This window comes from Lemur catta, chromosome 15 (assembly GCF_020740605.2).
Source record: "Lemur catta isolate mLemCat1 chromosome 15, mLemCat1.pri, whole genome shotgun sequence".
Lineage (NCBI taxonomy): Eukaryota > Metazoa > Chordata > Mammalia > Primates > Lemuridae > Lemur > Lemur catta.
Window position 1 is genome coordinate 1,552,041 of NC_059142.1, and position 21,596 is coordinate 1,573,636.

General features: G+C 40.8%; 1 protein-coding gene across 4 annotated transcripts in view; it reads right to left on the minus strand.

Moving 5' to 3' along the window:
• Positions 1–21,596, minus strand: part of SPECC1 (sperm antigen with calponin homology and coiled-coil domains 1) — a 206,734-nt gene that overhangs the window by 51,769 nt on the left and 133,369 nt on the right. For 3 of the 4 annotated variants that reach the window (XM_045569446.1, XM_045569443.1, XM_045569445.1), the window contains 5 exons: positions 19,040–19,185; positions 17,806–17,906; positions 10,843–10,924; positions 7,128–7,308; positions 3,803–3,905 (listed from right to left, as the gene is read on the minus strand). In XM_045569446.1, coding sequence (XP_045425402.1) covers positions 3,803–3,905; positions 7,128–7,308; positions 10,843–10,924; positions 17,806–17,906; positions 19,040–19,185 — 613 coding nt within the window. The remainder of the gene's footprint in view (positions 1–3,802; positions 3,906–7,127; positions 7,309–10,842; positions 10,925–17,805; positions 17,907–19,039; positions 19,186–21,596) is intronic. The other variant, XM_045569444.1, reaches the window with a different exon arrangement.

Consider the following 21,596-nt stretch of genomic DNA (forward strand, 5'->3'; position numbering starts at 1 on the left):
CAACACCTATCACCTTCTAATATAGTACATACTTTACTTTTTTATTTTAATTAACTGTCGGCGCCCATGAGAAGGTAAGTTCCATGAGAGCAGACGTTTGGCTGCTTCATTCCCTGCCGAATCCCAGCACCTAAAACACCAGCTGGCACTGAGCGGGTGACTTGACAGAGCTGCATGGTGGAGCTAGTGCCCGGAGGGACCTGGCCCAGCCCAGCGCGCTGGACTTGCACGAGGTAAAAGCTACTTTAAGTCACACATGGGGCTGCTGGTTTTCAAAAAGACAATGAACCCTCTGAGTTTTCAATAATTTATTTTTGGCTTCCTAATTCTGAGAGAACAAGCTTATGGAGTCTTAGACAAACAGGTCTAGAGACAAAGAATGTTTTGTGAAGAGCAAATAAAGCAAACACGTATGATTTATATTTCTACAATGATATTTAACAATGAATGAAAAATACTCAGGCAAAAAGAGTTTTGGCTTTCATCAAACGTAAAATGTTTTGAAAACTAATCTAAGATGTTCACAGAAACGAAGAAGTCACTATAACTGGAAATATTATTCTCATGATTATGACTGGAAACATCTTACCATCTACCTCGTCTTCCCTGCAATCTAATTATAACAACGTTACGTAATAAAGGGCCAATTCCTTCTGAAGATGTCTTTTCCTACGCAATCGGGCAGCTCCCTCGGCCCACTCCCGCCAGTGGGGGGTGATGGTCCAGGCAGAGGCCACAAGTGGCTCAGCCTCTGTCAAGGATTCATTCTTTTTTTTTTTTTTTTTTGAGACAAGAGTCTCGCTCTGTTGCCCAGCTAGAGTGCTGTGGCATCAGCCTAGCTCACAGCAACCTCAAACTCCTGGGCTCAAGCAATTCTCCTGTCTCAGCCTCCCGAATAGCTGGGACTATAGGCATGCGCCACCACGACTGGTTAATTTTTCTATTTTTTATAGAGGTGGGGTCTCAGTGTTGCCCAGGCTAGTCTTGAACACGTGGCCTCAACTGATTCTCCAGCCTTGGCCTCTCAAAGTGCTGGGATTACAGGCAGGAACCACTGCACCCAGCCAAGGATCCATTTGTGGCTGACCACACTCTTTTTAGTTGTTTTCTTCAATCTTCCATAATCATTCCTATTCCCTTTATGCTAAAACCTCTGCAGTCAGCTGTCTCTGACGTCGCATTCTTTTGCATCTCCTCAGCAGCGTGGCTAGCATGCTGAGGGATGCCGTGACTGAGGTCCCTTCCTTCATGGGTGGCCCCACCCTCAGAACGGGGCTGAGGCAGAGTGGCCGGAGTAGCAACAAGAACAAACGGGTTCACAAGCACATCTGCACTTTGGGAGCCTCTAGTATTTGTCATTAACATGACCAGGTCTTTCTTCCTCTTTTTTAACACAATATTAAAAGAAGGTAGTGTCAAAGATACAAAGATACCAGATACTTACACTCTTGGGCAGATTCCAATTTTAAGACATCTGACAGACAATATGACAAAGAGAATCCCAGCCCTGCTAATTCACTACCTGGACTGGGTCTCAGCTGAGGCCCAGTTTTCCTGGCTGGCTTTTTTTCTTCTCTGTCCTTGCAACCCCCAAAAGCTTAAGGCCAGGAAGGGAGTTGTGGTGCCAGAATCTTCTGAAGTTTCAGCAAAATGTCATAAGAATGCAGTAGGAATTGGCGATTTTAAAGAGGGTGCCTATTTAGTGTGACAGGTACAACAATAAAGCTTTAGAAGAAAATACAAGACAACAGCTTCACGATCTTGGAATAAACAAAGATTTCTTACATAGGATACAAAAAGCACTAACCATTAGAGAAAAGACTGATAAATTAGACAATTAAAATTAAGAACTTTGTTCATCAAACGAATGAAAATTCATGCCACATTGGAAGAAGATACTTGCCATACATCTACCTGACAAAAGATTTATAACCTGAATATACAAAGAAATGTTAAAAGCAATTGGAAAAAGAAAGACAACCTGATTTTTAAAACGGGCAAAAAGACATATCCTGTTCACAGTACCAACCCACACCCCAAAACAAACCAAAAAAATGGGCAAAATCCAAATGGCCAATTAGCATATGAAAAGGTGTTCAACCTCATTAGCCAACAGGAGAATGCAAATCAAAACCACAATGAGATACTGCTACACATCTACCCTAATGACCAGGAGTAAAAAGCCTGACATTGGTGAGAATGTAGAGAAATAAATCTCTCATAAATTGCTGGTGGGATGTAAATTATACAACTGCTTCAGAATCTGTTTGATGCTATCTACTATACTTGAATACATGCACACCCTGTGGCTCAGTAATTCCATTCCCAAGTATGTTCTCATTCTTATGAATGAGAACATATGTGTTCCAAGAGACATGTATAAGAACATACCCATACTATTTATAATAGCCCCAAACTGGAAATTACTCAACTGTCCATCAATAATAGAACAGATAAATAAATAATAGTATAATCATACAATGAGTTACTAAACAGTGAAGAAAATGGATAAATTACATCTATATGCAATAACATGGTTAAATCTTACTTAAATCTAACTTAATACTGTGTAAAAAAGCCAGGTGCAAATATTACATAGTTTTTTCTTTCATTTATAGTAAAATTCAAACGCAAGCAAAACTAACCTAGTATTCGGAGATGTATACTTTTGTAGGAAACTATAGGGACAGGAGTCAAGGACAATAGTCATCTTAGAGAGTCATGAGGGGTTATGATTGCAAAGTCATAAGGAAGGTTTATGGGAGCCAGAATGTTCCACTTCTGGATGGGAAAAGTGACTGCATGAATTTTCATTTCATAATAATTCATGAAACTATTATTTATATTTTGTGGACTTTTATCTTTGTGTATAATTTTTCACAATAAAAAAGCTTAAACTAGGCCGGGCGCGGTGGCTCATGCCTGTAATCCTAACACTGTGGGAGGCCGAGGCGGGTGGATCGTTCGAGGTCAGGAGTTCGAGACCAGCCTGAGCAAAAGTGAGACCCCGTCTCTACTAAAAATAGAAAGAAATTATCTGGCCAACTAAAATATATATAGAAAAAATTAGCCGGGCATGGTGGCGCATGCCTGTAGTCCCAGCTACTCGGGAGGCTGAGGCAGTAGGATGGCTTAAGCCCAGGAGTTTGAGGTTGCTGTGAGCTAGGCTGACGCCACGGCACTCACTCTAGCCAGGGCAACAAAGTGACACTCTGTCTCAAAAAAAAAAAAAAAAAAAAAAAGCTTAAACTCATATCAGGTATTCCTTCCTTGTCTGACCTTCACAGAAAATAAATACTCTCCTAGTAAACCAAAATTCTTAAGCCAAATGCAAACAACTCTCAAAGCAACAGAAAGAAAATTTTGGGTAAGATTCTGGGGGCCCACCTATGGGGGTCCTTTATGTGAATTAGGCAAAGGCATGCTCTTTGGGAGGATGATTTATTATAGCAAAAGCTGTCTCTTCGGGTAGAAGCAGCCTGTCGGGCATACCGCCCTACAAGCTTAGGTCTCCTTTGAGCAAAGAAAAAGGTTCCCTCCCTGCAGGCGACGCAACTCTGCATGCAGGTATCGGTTTGTTGGATGTAGTGCAGACTGGCCTTTAGTTATACTTGCCTCCCCGTCTGGGTGCTTTTGTACAGTGCACGAATATAAAACACTCCCTAGCAGCCCTGCCTGGGAGAGTAGAAAGGTGACAATTACACATATATGGGCACACCAAACATGTGCACACGGAACACATACTGGCACAGGACTACTATCGCCCAGAGCTGGCTGGAAGTTGGATGACATTGTCCCTTACCGCATAACCTTCTGTCTTCTTCTGGCACCATTTCAGCAGAGCATTGCGCTTGGAGCCGCCATATTCACGGGCCAAGGCTGCCAGAGGGTCTCTCCTTTCCACACTGGTTAGAAAGAAGAGAAAGAGTAAGGAGAAGTTGGTAATTTTTAGAACTCTCAAATATACAAGAAATAAATTACTAGATTAGAAAAGCAAAAGTCTAGTTTCTTCAACAAGACTCTAAAGAAACAACCAAATTAGTCACATTAATAATACATTTTTATGATGTCTCGCTGAATGAAAGGAAAAATAAATTGTGCTTCCTGACTATCGTAAGTCTGGGGAGAGTTTTGTTTTAAAATCCATCTGTTGCTCATTCATCTAGCCTTTTATTTTGTTTACTTAGTACAATGTCAGTTGACTTAAAGATACTTATAACAAAACACTCTACATGTTTCAAGGCTACACCTCTATCCAAATAACATATAGAAGGTAGAGAGGAGCTAGGTGCAGTAGCATGCGCCAGTAGTCCCAGCTACTTGGGAGGCTGAGGCAGGAGGATCGCTTGATTCCAGGAGTTTGAGGTTGCAGTGAGCTATGATCATGCCACTGCACTCCAGCCTGGGCAAAAGAGTGAGACTCTGTCTCTTAAAAAACAAACAAACGCCCCCCCCCACCCCCAACAACACGAAAACACACAGTATGTTTTCATGAATACAAAATTTAAAATATGTAATTTAAATAACATACTGTTTGGGGATGTCAATATATGTGGCAAAAGAGCTAAGAATAACAAAAAAAGACAAATGTTAAACTTGGAGTGGTGGTTACCTTGGAGGAGGGAGCAAGACAATGCAAGTGGACAGGGGCTGATAGAAAATTGCAAAGGTAACAATTTCCTTTTCCTTACACTGGGAGGTGGGTTATCTGGGTGGATCTCCATGTACGTTATTCTTTATACCTAGCACATATTCTTTTGTATCCATCCAGTATTTAATAGAAATATTTTAAAATGATTTTAAAAAGAGTAATAGCATGACTTTAGACCTCAGTGAGGTAAACTAAGGTAAGGAAATTAAAAAAAACAGTTCATAGTTGAATTTTCCTTGTATAATTTGATGACTGCTTTTCTATGCAACTGGCAGATTTGTAAAGTGTTATGTGTATTGCCCAACATAGGGGGCTGGGAAGAGCTTTTTTGGTCAGAGGTGCTGCTAACTACACAGTCATGGTGACTGTGCCTGCGTCTGCCATACGCCTGGTCTCACATCACCTCTTAGAAGTGAATTGTTACCCCTGACAAATTACAGAAGACTTCAGTGAAAGTCTGGAGAACAGTTTCTATACAAATGGATGGCTAGAACATTCACCAACATTTTTCTTTAAAAAATAAAGCTAACTGAACATGGTTGCCAAAAAATTTAATAATAATGGAATGAGAGTTTCTAAAGTAAGTAAGTTCTGTCCTGCCAATGGTTTGTCTCCATGACATGAATGTAAAATTGAAATAAGAAATTAATTTTACTAATTTAACCTTTCACAATGAAAGGTAAAATATCAATAGCATGTTAATATATGCATAGCCTTCCTGTGTGCATTTCTGGCATAAAGAAAAGGGCAATTTCAGAATAACACTAATGCTGGTCCTTAAAGCCTCTTTTGTTTATTTAAATCTCTTGCACGTAAACAGGCTAATATGTAATATCTGGGGCTTTAAAATAAACCTCTGAAACATATGACTTCATCTATTTGGGTTCAAATATAGGCTACACCCAAAGATACAACAAGACATGAACTTATTCAGACTTTCATAAATCCTTTTATAATACCCACATTGGTAATTATAATATTTATTAAAAACATATTACTCATAAAGTAGCCAATTTTGTATATTGATCAATCTACCCATTCCTAAGTATTTACTGATTGAAATGTTACGTGTGTTGCACAACATAAGGGGCTGGGAAAGATACCAAAATGTAAGTCAAAAACATTTACTGTCCACTGAATTTTAACCTAAATGGGGACAAAGATATATACCATGCAATAGTTATCCTCACAGCAAAGTGGTACAGTAGTTAAACACCCAAAGGAGCGTAATACACCAAAGTTGGAGGAGGGAGATGCCAGTGCTGCCAGGGTGGTTGCTGCTCAACTTCATGGAAGGTCTGACCTTGCAGGAGAAGCAGTGTGTAGCACTGTGAAAGGACAAAAGGAAGGCAAGTCCGGCTAGAACTTTATAAACAAAGACTTGCAGTCAGAAATGCTCATGTGGTACTGCAAAGGCAGGGAGCAAAACAGGCTCAGGTGGAGGGAGGGGCTGGGACATTCTGGCAGGTGACTGGGGGTAGGGAGGTGGCACTAAGTCATGGAACATCTAGAAGAGCAGGATGAGGAGTGTGGATGACAGAGAGTCGTGGGAGGTTTCTGCAAAGTCTGTGGCAGGATGTGCTCAGTGCTTCAGAAGACTAACCAACATGAGGAAGCAGGGAAGACTCAGAAGAGACAGGAAACAGCTAAAATGGGCTTGCTGTGGCTTGGGTGACAGGGGCACCAAAAAGGGAGAAGGTGGCAAAGGTGTGGGAGCACAGACGGGCTCCTGGTGACCACCCCATCAGCCTGCTGTCCTCCCCATGGCCCACCCCCTCCTTCACATCCCCGAGAAAGTCCTCCTTAAATACTGATTTCAAAATGCCTCTCTGCCTTATATGTCACTGTTTTCTGATTAATCCTCCTTTAAGTATAGGTCCAGTCTCACTGTACCACTGCTCAAAAACAAAAATAAAATCCCATAAACTTAGTGGTTCCCCAGTACTTTACCAAAATAAGTACACATGTCTTTCTTAGCCATGAAGATTATTTGCAGTAAGGCCCCAACCTGCCTTTCCAGCTGCAATATCCTAGTCATCCACCCATCCACCCAACAAATACTGATGGAGACCTACCATACGCACGGCAGGGCCCCTGCCCGCATGAAGCCCACACCCTGGTCCAGACACACAACAACGCCCGCTGCTCCCTGAACACCATTCCACGGCTTGCTCATGGTGGTACCTTTACACCCCTGGAAGAACTGCCACTTCTCTCTAGACTTCTTGATCCAGCTAACAACCCCCAAGTGCTTTGCTATACAGCATGCTTCCCACAGCCCTCCATGTCATCTTGCACACCACCACTGTCTTGCGTCCTCCTGCTGGACCCATTCAGGGCAGGTGCTGCACCTTAATCACGTTCATTCAGGAAATATTTGTAGAAGTAAATCGACCACAGGGGATAAAACAGAAGGAAGAATAAAAGGTTATCAGTCCAATGTTTCTCTGATTTCTTACTGTTTTAAACACGATACCTAAGTTTACTCTGTGGTTTTAGCCCGCCGGTGGAGGCGCTCAGCAGTCTTGTGTTCCCGAAGCCCAGAGAGGGGGGTCTGCTCAGAGACTCGAGCGAGGGGCTCTTTCGGAGGTAAGGGTCTGGCTTCAGGTCCTCGGCCCTTCCTTTTAGAAGATCTGTGTGAACGACAACATAATCACCTATTCCCGAAGAAGAGGAATTTGGTTGTCATATTTTACTCTCAAGTACAACGCAATTCTCATTCTATTCTCCAGTCCAAATGTATATATATCACATACACACACACTTCCTAAAGTAGTAACAATACAAATAGAGACGTGGTGTTTCCTAGAGAAGATTCTCTAGGCAGCCCCAGCTACACCACCTACAGGACCTCGTGTCAAATCAGCCCCATTTTCAAAACTTAGGATGAATTTCAAGACAGCATCACTGAAGTGTTAAACCTAGCATGGGCCCTTTTAACGGCCTTATGCAAGTGCTCACAAGCCAGCCCTGCCCCCAAGTAGTGCATTTTGTTTTAATCAATGGACATCTGAAAGAGCTGGCAGGAAAATGCCTGGTGTGAGTAACAGCGGCAGACGAAAGGCTGGGAACCAAGAATGGCCCGCAGGGCCTGGCTCACTGCAAAGTAAGTAGGAATGATTCTGTTAAGGCTCTTTCTGCTGTCATATTAGTCTGAGTCAAAACAGGTAACAAAATGGGCTGAATCCTCCAGATGATATTTCTTTCTTTCCTTTTCTGTTTTGAGAGACAGTCTCACTCCTTTGCCTAGGCTGGTTGTGGATTCGATCTCCCGGGCTCCAGCAATCCTCCTGCCTCCGCCTCTCCAGCAGTGCCAGCCAGATGACGTTTCTTAAATGACCACAAAAGTGTAGAACAAAAGAAAATATTCAAGATTGTCTAGTTTATATTTATAGAGGAAACTGGAGCTGGGAGAACTACTGCCTTGTTCAAAGCTGTACAACAGCCAGGGGCCGGCCAAGCCCACAGCTGCCTCCTATGACCCACAAAGAGTCAGGGGAGAAAACAATACTCCACAGTAATAGCCACCAATTATGGGTGGTAAAGTGGGGAGTGAGGCTAATTAGCTCTGAACAACAGAGAAAAACAGTGTTTACAGCACTAAAGAGAACAACAAAAACAGCACATTTGTCCTGATTCTGCAGCTTCTGATGACCTCAATGTTGACAAGCAATTGCTGGAAGTTGCTGGAAGCAAGCAGTTTTCACCTGTAATCCTCTTTTTTTTTTTATTATAGTAAACAGAATCATTCAAGCAGACTGGTGCCCAGCGGGGGTGAGGGGAGGGTTGTCAATAAGGTATTTACTTCAGAGCAATAGCCGTTGTGGTCTCGGCTTCAGTATTTATCTTGTCAATTAAAAGAATGGTCTTTCTACACAATAGCTGGTGGAACAGAGTGAAGATGACACAAATATTATGATCAAAAGCTCACCTAGTCCACTTAAAAATGGTTAAGATGGTAAATTTTATGTTAGGTGTCTTTTACCACAACTTAAACAAAAAAAGCTCACCTAGCACTACGCACACAGCCAAGTTATTCCCTACATCACACGGCGTAGCAAGTAGGAGAACGCAGAGCAGGCAGGTTCTCCATGCTCTGTTTTGGCCTCCCTGTTTCTGGGCCTCCGGCTCCACCTAACCCCTTCTCTGCTTTTTTCTCCTACCTTTGGACTACCCACTGGTCTCGGTCATCATTCCCTTCTCCTGGGGGCCATTATTAGGACATGAAGTCCTATTAATACATAAACTTTTATCACTTCCTCACGAAGCTGCTAATCAGAGCAATCAATCGCCAGCCAAGTCACCAAAAGGCAATGCGGCAGAAGGAACCAGACGTCCTGGCCCCAGTCACTTAACCTCTGCAAGGCTTGAAATCTCTCACATGCAAAATTTGAGGTATGGGCCAAGGTCATCTCTAAATTTCTCAATGTCAGTGTTTATCTAAGTCTAAAATCCTTATTTAATGCCATGAAAATGCAAACAAGATTTGCAAGGAAAACTTGCCTCACAGAAACAACTATTTTAAGAACAAACCTGCCCGTGTTTGACCATCATCTGAAAGAAGTACAGTTGGATTTTCTTTTTATCCGTATAAAACAATGTAGACTTTTTTTTTTTGGAGATAAGGTCAGAAATTTTGTTTTATACTTAGAACAAAAGAATTTCTGTCTATGTGATCTAGATTTTGGGCTTTCTCTCCTTCCTATGGGCACCAGTAAATAAATAGTTCACTCAATGTTGCTTCTGCCGTTTTTGTCCCCTAACGGTGACCACACAGACACACACATGGTGCCCACGGCATATACTCTGGTCAGCTTTAATGTTCCACTAGGCTGAAAGTGCCACTGTTCTCTTTGTTCTGCAGAGAAGAGTAGGCAAGACAACAGCAGCAAACACTTCTCCAGTGCTCACCACACCCAGCCGCGTTCTAAGTGCTTTCAATGTGTTAACTGAATCCTTGAAACAATCCTACGAGGCAGGTAGGATTATTCCTGTTTTAGAGATGGGGAAACCAAAGCCCAGAGAGGTGGATTAATGTGAGTGGCAGTGCCAAAACTCGAGCCAAGAGGACCTGCTCCTGCGTCCCCCCCATTAATTGTCAGCTATCAGCATGGAAGGGGTAGCACAAAACCAAACATGATGAGTGAGGACTGCTGACTACAACCACGACTTTATGAGCAGAATCTGAATTTTTAAAAAAATATTGTATGGGCAGGGAGTGGTGGCTCACACCTGTAATCCCAGCACCTTGGGAGGCCAAGGCAGGAGGATTGCTTGAGCCCAGGAGTTCGAGACCAGCCTGGGCAACACGGGGAGATCTCGTCTCTACAAAAAATTAAAAAATTAGCTAGGTGTGGTGGCATGTGCCTGTAGTCCCAGCTACTCAGGAGGCTAAAGGAAGGAGGATTGCTTGAGCCCAGGATTTGAGGTTACAGTGAACTATGATCACCTCAATGTACTCCAGCCTGAGTGACAGAGCCTCTGTCTCAAGAAAAAAAAAATGGTATAACAATAAGAGGATTATAGTCAAAGAAAAAGGTATCTTTTTTTGTGATAACCTTTTATTTATATAGAATTATAAATTACAAACCATTATTTTACTCAGTCCTTTCAACCACCACGGGAGGCAGACATGCTAGAGGCTATTAGCTCCATTTCACAGGCAAGAATGGAAACACTGTTCCCTTGTTTAGTATAAGACAGCTAGGACTTAAGCCCTGGGCTTCTATTCTCACAACTGCTTCTTTCTCATGACTTTGTGATGCATCATTTTAAAGTAATCTGATTTCACCATGCTTTAAAATATAAGAGTAACATCTATAACATCTTTTAAGAACTGTGGATGCAATAGACAGATTCAAAATCAGATAAGATTTTTTTCCTGAAATAGTTATTTTTTAAAGATTAGAAAATATTCTCTTGAGATTCAATTATAAAAAACAACAAAGTTTGGCCTTTCCCCCTAGCACTAGCACACTGATAAGTGCAGCTAGCAGGAGGTGCTTTTTCCTTTTGTTGGGGGCACTGCTGAATCGTGCATTTAGGGACTGAAATCTCTTGGAATAAATGTCACTGATTATTTTTCTAAGCTCAGGTTCATGCAAAGAAACGAAAAGTTAACTACACACACACACACACACACGCACACACACGAATTAAGTCATGAGCATTTCCTGTTCAAGGCAGTTTACCTGAGAGGGCAAGCTCAGGCAGATCCAAGCGCTGAGTCACTCCTTTGCTGGCCGGCCGTGCACTGCTGTAAGTCGAATGTCTCTATAAAAAGCAAAGGGCACGCCAGCACGGTGAGCTTGTGACGTCAAGAACAGCATAAACACAGGTGTGCATGCAACAGTTCTTAAGCACAGCAGAATCACCAGCGGGGCTTTTAAATTATTGATTTGAATAGGTAATAAAAAGGGCAAGTGGTAAAAAGAAAGTCTCTTTTTCCTCCCCAGTTCTTCTCCCCAAGGGTGATCATTATTAATCAGCTTTGTGGATCTCCTTCTTGGAATATTCTATGTATGCTCAAGGATGTGTTTAAAAATACTGTTTTTTAAATGGCCAACAGGTATATGAGAAGACGTTCAACATCACGAAGCAACAGGAAAATGCAAGCCAAAACCACAATGTGATACCACCTCATACTTGTTAGGAAGGCCATCACCAAAACCAGAAAACAGCAAAGGCTGGTGAGGAGGTGGAGAAATTGAAACCCTTGTGCACTGCTGGTGGGAACATACAATGGTGTAGCCATTACAGAAAACAGTACGGAAGTTCCTCAAAAAATTAAAAATAGAACTACCATATGATCCAGCAATCCCACTTCTAGGTATTTATCCAAAAAAACTGACAACAGGATCTCAAAGAGATATGTGTACTCTCATGTTCACTGCATCATTATTCACAAAAACCAAGAGGTGGAAACAACCTAAATGTCCATGAACAGATGAATGGACAAAGAAAAATGTGGGATATCTGTATAGTGGAATATTCTTTAGGCTTCAAGAGGAGGGAAACCCTGTCACATTAGAACATCAATGAGCCTTGAAGACATTATGCTAAGTCAAACAGGCCAGTCACAGAAGAACAAATGCTGCGTGACTGTACTTACATGAGGATCTAAAGCTGTCAGACTCATGGGAGCAGAAAGCAGAATGGTGGCTGCTGGAGGAGGGGGAGGGGCGATGGGGAGGGGCGATGGGGAGGGGCGATGGGGAGGGGCGATGGGGAGTTGCTCAGTGCAGTTTCTGCTGTGCAAGATCTGCTGTGCCAGGTTGTGCTTATAGCTAACACCACTGTATTGTGCACTTAAAGATTTGTTAAGAGAGTAGATTTCATGTTATGTTTCTTACCACACTAAAAAAAAGCATTTCAGAATGCAAGTGAGTATGATATTAAAAGACAAACTTTAAAAAAAAATCCTGTTTTTATAAAAACACAAAAGTTTACATTATTTTCCCTACTATTTTGCTTTTTTCACTTAACGTATCTTGGAGGTCACTGCAGTGCCCATCATGTGACAGCCTCACATGAGACCCCATGTGAGGCCACACGACACAGAGGCAAGCACGTGGCTCTGCAGCCAGACTGCCACCCCCCAGCTGTGTGACTCTGGGCTGCTCAACTCTCGGTGCTTTTTCTTTATCTGTTAGGTATAAAATGTCAGTGATACCAACAGTACCTTCCCCAGAGGGCTGTAAGGAGGATTAAATGAGTTAAAGCCATTTAGAACAGTCAAAATAGAGTCTGGCCTCTATTAATACTGGCATTGGTGTTGGTGTTGACAGTAGTATGAGGAACAATGCTGTTTGTGCCCATGTAAGAGTGGGGCCATTTGGGACTTTCTGGAGCGTTCTTTCTTTTAGAGGCCCTACTCCACATCATACTAAGCACGATACAATGTACTCACGTCCCCACATACAATTGTTGTGGTACACAATTTTCAAAAGCATTTTTCAATCTTGCTTTTCAAGTTATTTAGCTAAATAAAAGTGACAACATATGGCATCTTTGTCCCATTCATAGTCTTGTGGGAAAGCGTCCAGTATTTCACCATTAAGCATGATGTCTGCTGCAGATATATAATACAGATCCCTCATCAGATTAGGGAATTTACCTTTCTTTCCTAGTTTTCTAAAAATTTTCATCAAGAAAAGGTGTTTATCAAATACATCTTCCTGCCGTCTACTGGAATGACCATGTGCTTTTTCTACCTTTGTTAATGTGGTTAATTACTTTGATTGTTTTCAATAGTGAAAATAACCATGCATTCCTACAATAAACCTAACTTGATATGATCGTTTTCATGTATCTCTGAATTTGGTTTGCCATGATTTTGTTCAGAATTTCTGCATGGAGGTTCACAAGAGAGATTGACCTTTTACTTTTTAGTGTTTTTTTAATGTCCTTTTGCCATAACTAGTTATCAAAGCTATGCTGGCCACTTAAAATGAGTTGAGAAGGTTTACCCCTTTATCTAAGTCTTTTTCTAGTCTCTGTATGAATTTATGTAAGACTGATGTTATTTCATCATTAAATGTTTGGGAAGCTTCATGTTGAAGCCATCTGGGCCTGGCATTTCCTTTGAGGAAAAGATTTAAATTATAGACTCTCTGAGATTTTTCTACTACTTTTTCTTATGTCAGTTTAGTAAGTTATGTTTTTCTAAGATTTTGACCATTTCATCAACATTATCTAATTAATTAGCACAAAGTAGTAATTTATAAATATCTTATCATTGCTTTAATGACTATGGGGGCTGGGTGCTCACTCTGGGAGGCTGATGCGGGAGGATAGCTTGAGCTCAGTAGTTTGACCATAGCCTAAGCAAGAGTGAGACCCTGTCTCTACAAAGAGAGAGATTATACAGGCATGGTGGTGTGTGCTTGCAGTCCCAGCTACTCAGGAGGCTGGGGTAGGAGGATCATTTGAGCCCAGGAGTTTGAGGTTACCATGAGCTATGACGACACCCACTGCCCAGGCAACAGAGCGAGACTCTGTCTCAAAAAAAAAAAAAAAAAAAGACTATGGGATATTAAGTGATGTTCCCCTTTTAAAATTCCTGATACAGGTAATTTATGCCTTTTCTTTTCTTTGTAGCTGTCTTGCCAAAGTTGCATCAACTTTAATAGTCTTTAAGAAACTGTCACGAGAGCAAACAGACAACCTACAGAATGGGAAAAAATTTTCGTATGCTATACATCTGATAAAGGACTGATAACTAGAATCTATTTAGGACTCAGGAAAATCAGCAAGAAAAAATCAAACCACCCTGTCAAAAAGTAGGCAAAGAACATGAACAGAAATTTTTCAAAAGAAGACAGAAGAATGGTCAACAAACATATGAAAAAATGCTCAACATCTCTAATCATCAAGGAAATGCAAATCAAAACCACAATGAGATATCACTTAACCCCAAGGAGAATGGCCTTTATCAAAAAGTCCCAAAACAATAAATGTTGGCGTGGATGTGGAGAGACAGGAACACTCATACACTGCTGGTGGGACTGCAAACTAGTGCAACCTCTGTGGAAAGCAATATGGAGATACCTTAAACAGATACAAGGAGACCTACCATTTGATCCAGCAATCCCATTATTGGGCATCTACCCAAAAGAACAAAAGACATTCTATAATAAAGATATCTGCACTTGAATGTTTATAGCAGTACAATTCACAATTGCAAAGATGTGGAAATAACCCAAGTGCCCATCAATACATGAGTGGATTAATAAAATGTGGTATATGTATACCACGGAGTACTACTCAGCTATAAGAAACAATGGTGATATAGCACCTCTTGTATTTTCCTGGACAGAGCTGGAACCCATTCTACTAAGTGAAGTATCCTAAGAATGGAAAAATAAGCACCACATGTACTCACCATCAAATTGGTTTCACTGATCAACACCTAACAGCACATTAAGGAATGACACTGACTGGGTGTCGGGCAGATGTTGGGGGGAGGGGATGGGTGTATAGATACATAATGAGTGCGATGCGCACTGTCTAGGGGATGGACACGGTTGAAGCTCTGACTGGGGGAGGAGGGGGGCAAGGACAATATATGTAACATAAACTTTTGTACCCCCATAATATGCTGAAATAAAAAAAATAGTCTTTAACAGAACAAACTTCACACAGAACCTCTTTTAATAGTCTCTTCACTGTAAGTATGCTAGTTAAAAAATCTTTTTTTATTTGACCAAAAGTATCTTTCTTCTGTGTTCACCTTTGAAGGATATTTTCCCTACTATAGCATTCTAAGACAGCAGTTATATCTTTCAGCACTTTGCAGATGCCACCACGTTGTCATCTGGCTCCCACCACTGTGGTTGAGAAGGCTGCTGTCAGCTTTGCTCTTGCTCCTTGACATCAAGGTGTCTTTTCTTCCTTTGGGTGCTGTTAGAATGCTTTCTCTTTCATTTCCAGCAGTTTTAACCTAACATGTCTAGGTGTGATTTTTCTCTGTACTTATCTTGCTTGGGGTTTATACTGTTTCTTGAATCTGAGGCTTGACACCTTTTATCAGTTTGGGAAATTTGGACATTATCTCCTCCAAAGTGCTTCTGCCCTGTCTTTTTTCCCTCCTACTTTGGGGGACTCCAATTACATACTAGATCTTTTCACTCCATCCCATGTGTCTCTTATATCCTTTTCTCCATTTCCTATCCTTTTTTTCCCTCTGTTTTGGTTTAGGTATTTCTACGCTAAGAGAGGCTTAAAGAACTGAAGACAGGTCAGTAGAAATATAGACAGTTAAACTTTGTTGAGTCCTTAATTCAGGTACTTTATTTTTAAGTTAAAGAATTTCTAATGGATTCTTTTTTTATAGATTGTGGTTTTCTGATGAAATTCTCCACGTTGTCATTTATTTTCTTGAATGAATTAATCTCAGTTGTTTTAAAGTCCATGTCTAATAATATCAACATCTGGACCTCCTGTGTCTGTTTCTATTGCCTGTTTTTTTATCTTGGGTTTTCATCATTTGATATTTTCTAGTTGTATGCTTGGTTTTGTTTTTGTTTTCTTGTTGTTTTTTTCTTCTACATGACACTGTATTTTGAAAAAATGTGGATATAATTCAAGATTCTAGATGATGTAATCTTCCTCCAGAGAGTTACTTCTGCTTCTAGAAGGTAGTTAAAATAGGGAAAGATCACCTAAATCCAAATCCAAGTTTCTATGGGTTTTAAGACTAAACAAATAAAAGCCTCCTTGAAGATATTAATGGATAATATTTTAATACTCTAATAGCTAGAAAGACATTTTAAAGCAGGAAACAAAAACCCTTAAAGTTATAAAGAAAAACACTGAACACAAAAATGTAAAACTTCTCTTGAGTAAAAAATAGCTATAACCAAAGTTAAAAGATAACAGAGAAAATATAATACATATGAAATAAAGTTGAAAAGCATAATATACCAAGATGTATTACAAATAGGAACAAGACCAACACCTCCAAAGAAAAATAGGCAAAGTATATAAGCGTTCAAAAACACACAAAAGATATATAAATGTCCTATGAACACATTACGGAGTACTCAATCTTACCAATGAACAAAGTAAAACAAGATATCATTGTTTCACAAGATATCAATTCGATCCTCAACATTTATAAATAGTGTCAAGTTTCTGGGAAAAGTAGTATTTTATATATTGTGAGTGGAAGTATAAATTGAAGGGCAATGTGTCTATCAAGTTTTTCAACATTCCAAACACAGCAAATCCGTTTTCTTTTTCTAGGAATCAATTTGTGGCAGATCTCAGGACTGGCTCACTCAACTCTATTCTGGTCTCTTTGTGGGGTGATTTACTGAATTATTAGAGACTGGAAAGCTAAAGGGTATATTTGCCAAACTCCCTTAAAGCTTGGTTCATCAAGCGACCTAGCTTCCATCAAACAGGCCCACTCTCAGAAGATCTGGAAGGTGCATGGGAGTACAAGGCCACCTTTCTGTAGCTTCTACTGGCAAGCGTGGCTATGAAGGCATTTGCTTTTCTGTGGCAGGGGAGTGGAGGTTCTGGTGTCTGCTCCATAGCTTTCTGGGTAATATGAGGTGGGGCACAGAGCATGCATTCTGCTGGCATGGACTGCACGTGTTGCAGTGTGGACCTGAAGCCGATCCTAGATCTTGACAGAAGTGGTACTCCCAGGCAAACAGCTAGAGAAAGTCTTCCTGATTCTTGTGGAAACAAAAGCTCCTTCAATGGGCCAACTTTGAGATGTTCTGAGAACCTTTCCTGGAAGCTCTGTGCATACTTACAGCCTTTCCCTCCAGCCCTTCCAGTACCAAATCCCCTCTATTAAATTCCTTTCTGCTTAACTACAGTGATTTTTGATATTCGCAAATGAATCTTGATACACCCTTATACAGAAATAGGCCCTTAAGAGGTCAAAAATGTGTACAAGGATCTTCACTGTATTGTTTTTGTAATAAGTTAAATTCAAAACAACATTATTGTCTATCAATAGAAAAGTGGCTAAATAAATCACCACATATTATGTAGCCTTTAAAAAATGAATTATTTCTCCAACTATTGATATTTAAAGATGTCTCTAAAATATTCCTTCAACAAATATTTATTGAGCTTCTACTATGTTATGACAACATGCCAGCCACTGTTTTAGAGAAGAGATATAATAGCAAGCAAAATAAACAAAAATCCCTGCCCTCACAGAGCTTACATTACAATGATAAAGCATCAGAATAATGTGTAATCCAATTTACAAAACAGACACATACACTCTACACACACACACACACAAATATGTATAAAGAAAAACATCTATGATACCAACTGGATATCAGACTGAGGCGGGGTGGGGGGTTGGGGGGGGAGTGTATGCCTACATGATGAGTGCCTTGCGCACCGTCTGGGGAATGGTCATGCTTGAAGGTGCTGACTCGGGGAGGTGGGAGGTGGGGGGAGGGGATGGAGGTATGACTACATGGTGAGTGCCAGGCGCACTGTCTGGGGAATGGACACGCTGAGGCTCTGACTCAGGGGGATGGGCAGGACATGGGCAATGTATATAACCTGAGCTTTTGTACCCCCATAATAAGCTGAAATAAAAAAAAAAGAAAGAAAAACATATAGAGGGATACACAACAATCCTCAAGCAGTGGTTCTTTCTGTGGCTTGTCTACTACCTGCATTGGAGAGACAGCAGCCGCTGGAGCGGTCCTCACCGGTATTCCACTTAGGAGGCTTCTGGGGGTCTTATGAACAGCAATATTCTGTCCAGCTCCACCTGCCAAGAAAGGAGATGGTAACGTTCATATATTGTTCCAGTTCAAAATAGCAAATAATAATTCTTGATTTGTTGTTACTTTTTTGGTGACTTAAAAAGTGTCCCATGATGTTTAGTATAACATTTACTCTATTATCCTTTTCTACTCTGGCCTAGAGTTGAATTGGGGAAATGAGAGGGAAGGAGTTAGCTGAGTGAGGGTAAGTCTTAGGTATAGGATACCTAGAAAACAGGAAATGTATATATAATGAGGTACCTACAAGAGGAAGAAACAAGGAAGTTCTTGTACAAACTATTACAGTTCATTCATTTCCCATCTCCACAGACTAACTCACTGGGCTTTCATATCTTTCCATATGTGTAGTCTAATCTTAATCTAATTTAGCTGCAACTGTTTCAGCAGAGACAATCAGCTAATCTAGGATTAGCTTTTACTCCAGTCTTGTGATACAATGGCATATTTGTTGTGGTCAAGGTAATACAGACATTGTTATTTGGATGCACACCCTGTTTCCCCTATTTACTATATTTATGTGTGTACAGTATATGTATAAAGTACAGTTGTGCATTTTTATCACATATGTAGATAAGCACAACTGAAGGGGAACTGTGAGTCAGTCAGACATTCCCAGCAAAGGCTGGGGATGCACCAAGATCAGCATAGGTGGTCACATACAGGACCAGGTGGAAAACAGTCTAGCAGCAGGTTGCAAGATGGGGATGGCCAGAGGTCCCAACAAGAGGGCCTGATGCACACACAGGATTGAGGCCTCATTTCCTAGGAGATGAGGCCTCTGGTGACCCTGATAATTCCCGAGACGGGAAGAAGGCAAATGGTAGCGACCAGAATTTAATGGCTGTAAGAGGAGGGAAAGGAAGGTAGCAAGGAACTGGAGTGGGGGAGGAGGTGGAGAGAAAGAGGTGGCTGTGTTTGTATCATCTGTGAGTCAGACTCTCACTGCCTCCCTGGAGCCTCAGCCAGGCTCCTGCAGAGTGTGGCTGCACGTGGTACGATCTAGAGAGAGCCCTTGTGGTTCTGTCAACTTGGGACCAGTGTGGAGTAGAGACAGGCCTGATATGTCAGGCCTGGTTTGAATTTGGAGCTTCGCTTGTGGAAAACAATGAGTAAATACCTGGGCGGCCCAAGTCAAATGACTTGATAAGTGACTTAACAGTGGTTGCGGACTCTGCAGGCGCTGGCGAGGCTCTGCTAACATAGACGCCGTGCCACCGGCCAGGAGCATCGACCTCAGGGGACTCCGGCTCTTCATCCACAGGTCTGCACAATAAAGAAAAAATCAGATTGAAAAGGCAGAGGATGGGGAAAAGACATAGATGGAAACAGAACTGATGTGGAGAAAATAAACAAAGCTGGAAGGAGAATCCTAAATTTAAAATCCTGTTTTCTCTATCAAGCTTTGCATCTTTCAGAAATAACATAGGTATTGCTCTCAATTTTTAAGAAATTTTTTAAGGAAAATAGCCAGAAATAATGTTTTTATATGCAGAGTAACTAGACATTTGCTCTAAATAAAAAGTATGTGTGTTTATTCTGTAAACTGTAAAAAAAATGTTATTTATCATAAATATTAGCTTACTATCAAATGGTAGGTACAATGGATTGGTCTGTCAACATGTGCTCCAAACCCCATGTGGCATACAGAGGTTAGAAAGATGAAATCTCCGGACTCTCCTGCAGCTAGAACTTCAGATGTGATAGCTCCACCAATCAGAAAGACTCGGCCAAGATCTGGAGTGGGCCCCGAGTCGGGGAAGAGAGGCAGGGCGTAGGGCAGTCACTGTGCTCATAGAGACTGTAGCAGAGACAGGATGCTTCTGGTGCTGGTCACTGCAGTGGTAGCTTTCCAACTGGACCAATAGCTTCCTGATTCCAAGGCTTCTGTCTTGGTGGAGGCAGCAGCTTCCCTGGTGGTCCAGCTCTGTGTTGGGGCTTTGGGAACTGTTCCTGGAAGCTCAGCCCTGACAACAATTCTTCAAGTCATTTAACACCTTTCCCCCTAAGCCAACTGAGCATGATCTACTATATACAACAGAATCCTGACTTACATACTCTTTGCCCTCTAAGAGTAAGAATGATAACAGTACTCTAAAATAACACTGCAATTTTGCATAAGGCGAAGCTTTTACTCTCACCCACATTTCCTGGTACGTTCTTCATGCTTTGCTTGTGTTGTTTTAAATGTGGCCCCTAAACATAAAGCAGCTATTTCTTCTGAGATGCAACTAAAGAAAGAGCAAACTATTAAATGCTGTAGGGAAAACTAAAATATTAGACTTATTGAAAGATGGTATGTTTGTATACAGCTGTATTCACAAAAGTACAGCTTACATGGTTTCTAAATTCAAGCACAGACTCACAGAAAGTCTTTTAGGATAGATCATCTGACTCAATCCTCTCATGTATGGCTTCCTCGTCTAGGAGACTTTAGCATGTCATTTAATCTCCCTGTGAATGAGCCAAAACAAGAATTCCCAATCTTCTGATTGCTAAATCACTATTCTTTTCATTATATCATATTGCCATAGCTGTTTTGCAAGATGACTAATTTATGAGAATAGTTCAAACAGAATGTTTCTGGAAGTATATTTTAATAAGGTCAGTGGAAGTTTAAAATATTTATTTACTGATCTTTTTGAAATTAATCTAGCTACTCATAAGCTTCTGTGGTTGAATTTACTTGTCCTTAATTTTCCAAGCTTTCTTCTGTTGCTATGATCAACATGAATAGAAGAAATTTAAATGGAACAGAACTTAAAACACTTAAACCACCCTGCTCTACACTCTTGACCCCACAACCCTTTGGTGTGAATGGAAATAAAACCAGTAAGCTGAAAATTTCTTTGGAAGAAACTATCAGGCATTTCAGAAATTGCAGAGGAATGGGTTTGAAAATTTTTTTAAAGCTTTATTGAAAGGCATTGGTTTTCATATGTTCCCCTTTGTGTTGTACACAGTATGAAGTATGAGGTCAGGTGGTAATAAGCAGCAAGAGAATGAATCAGGTTAGGTCTGAGCAGAAAAAAAATCTCCTACATCTGTCCCAGCCATTCTCAGGAAGGTCACCAACAAACGGCGTGGGCCACCTTCTCACCTGCCATTGACACGACTGGGCACCAAGAGGCCTCCAAGGAAGATCGTTTTAAAGAACTCATTTTCATTTCATTCTTTGATAATTTAATAAGAATAAAATGGAGAATCCTACATTCTGCAGAGGTATTCCTTTCAGTTATCTAAGTTTCTTTGTGATTCAAAATATCAAATGATAAATAGACTCACTTAGACTTCATAGGAAAATAGCAAGGCCACAGAATCAATTTCCAGTGCTCCTGCCTTCAGTTATCCAAAGACAATACTTCAAACAATCAGTCTGCTTGGCTAGAACAATAACAGTCAGTATGAGAAAACACTGCATTATTAAGTAGATTAGAGAAATATCTGCTAAATACCCACCATATTATATAACAGTGATTAGAGTGTGTGTATAAGAGGGATTCACAAAACAAAGCCTGAATTGAAAAACCATAGAAAACAGTTATTAAGAATACTATTGGTTTTATCAGTATGTACTTTAATCACAAATAAGCTTGAAATTCCTTGCACCAGCCGCCTTAGAATTGTTGGGGATCAACCAGTAACAGCTCCAGCAATAAAGGAAGTATTACATTTAC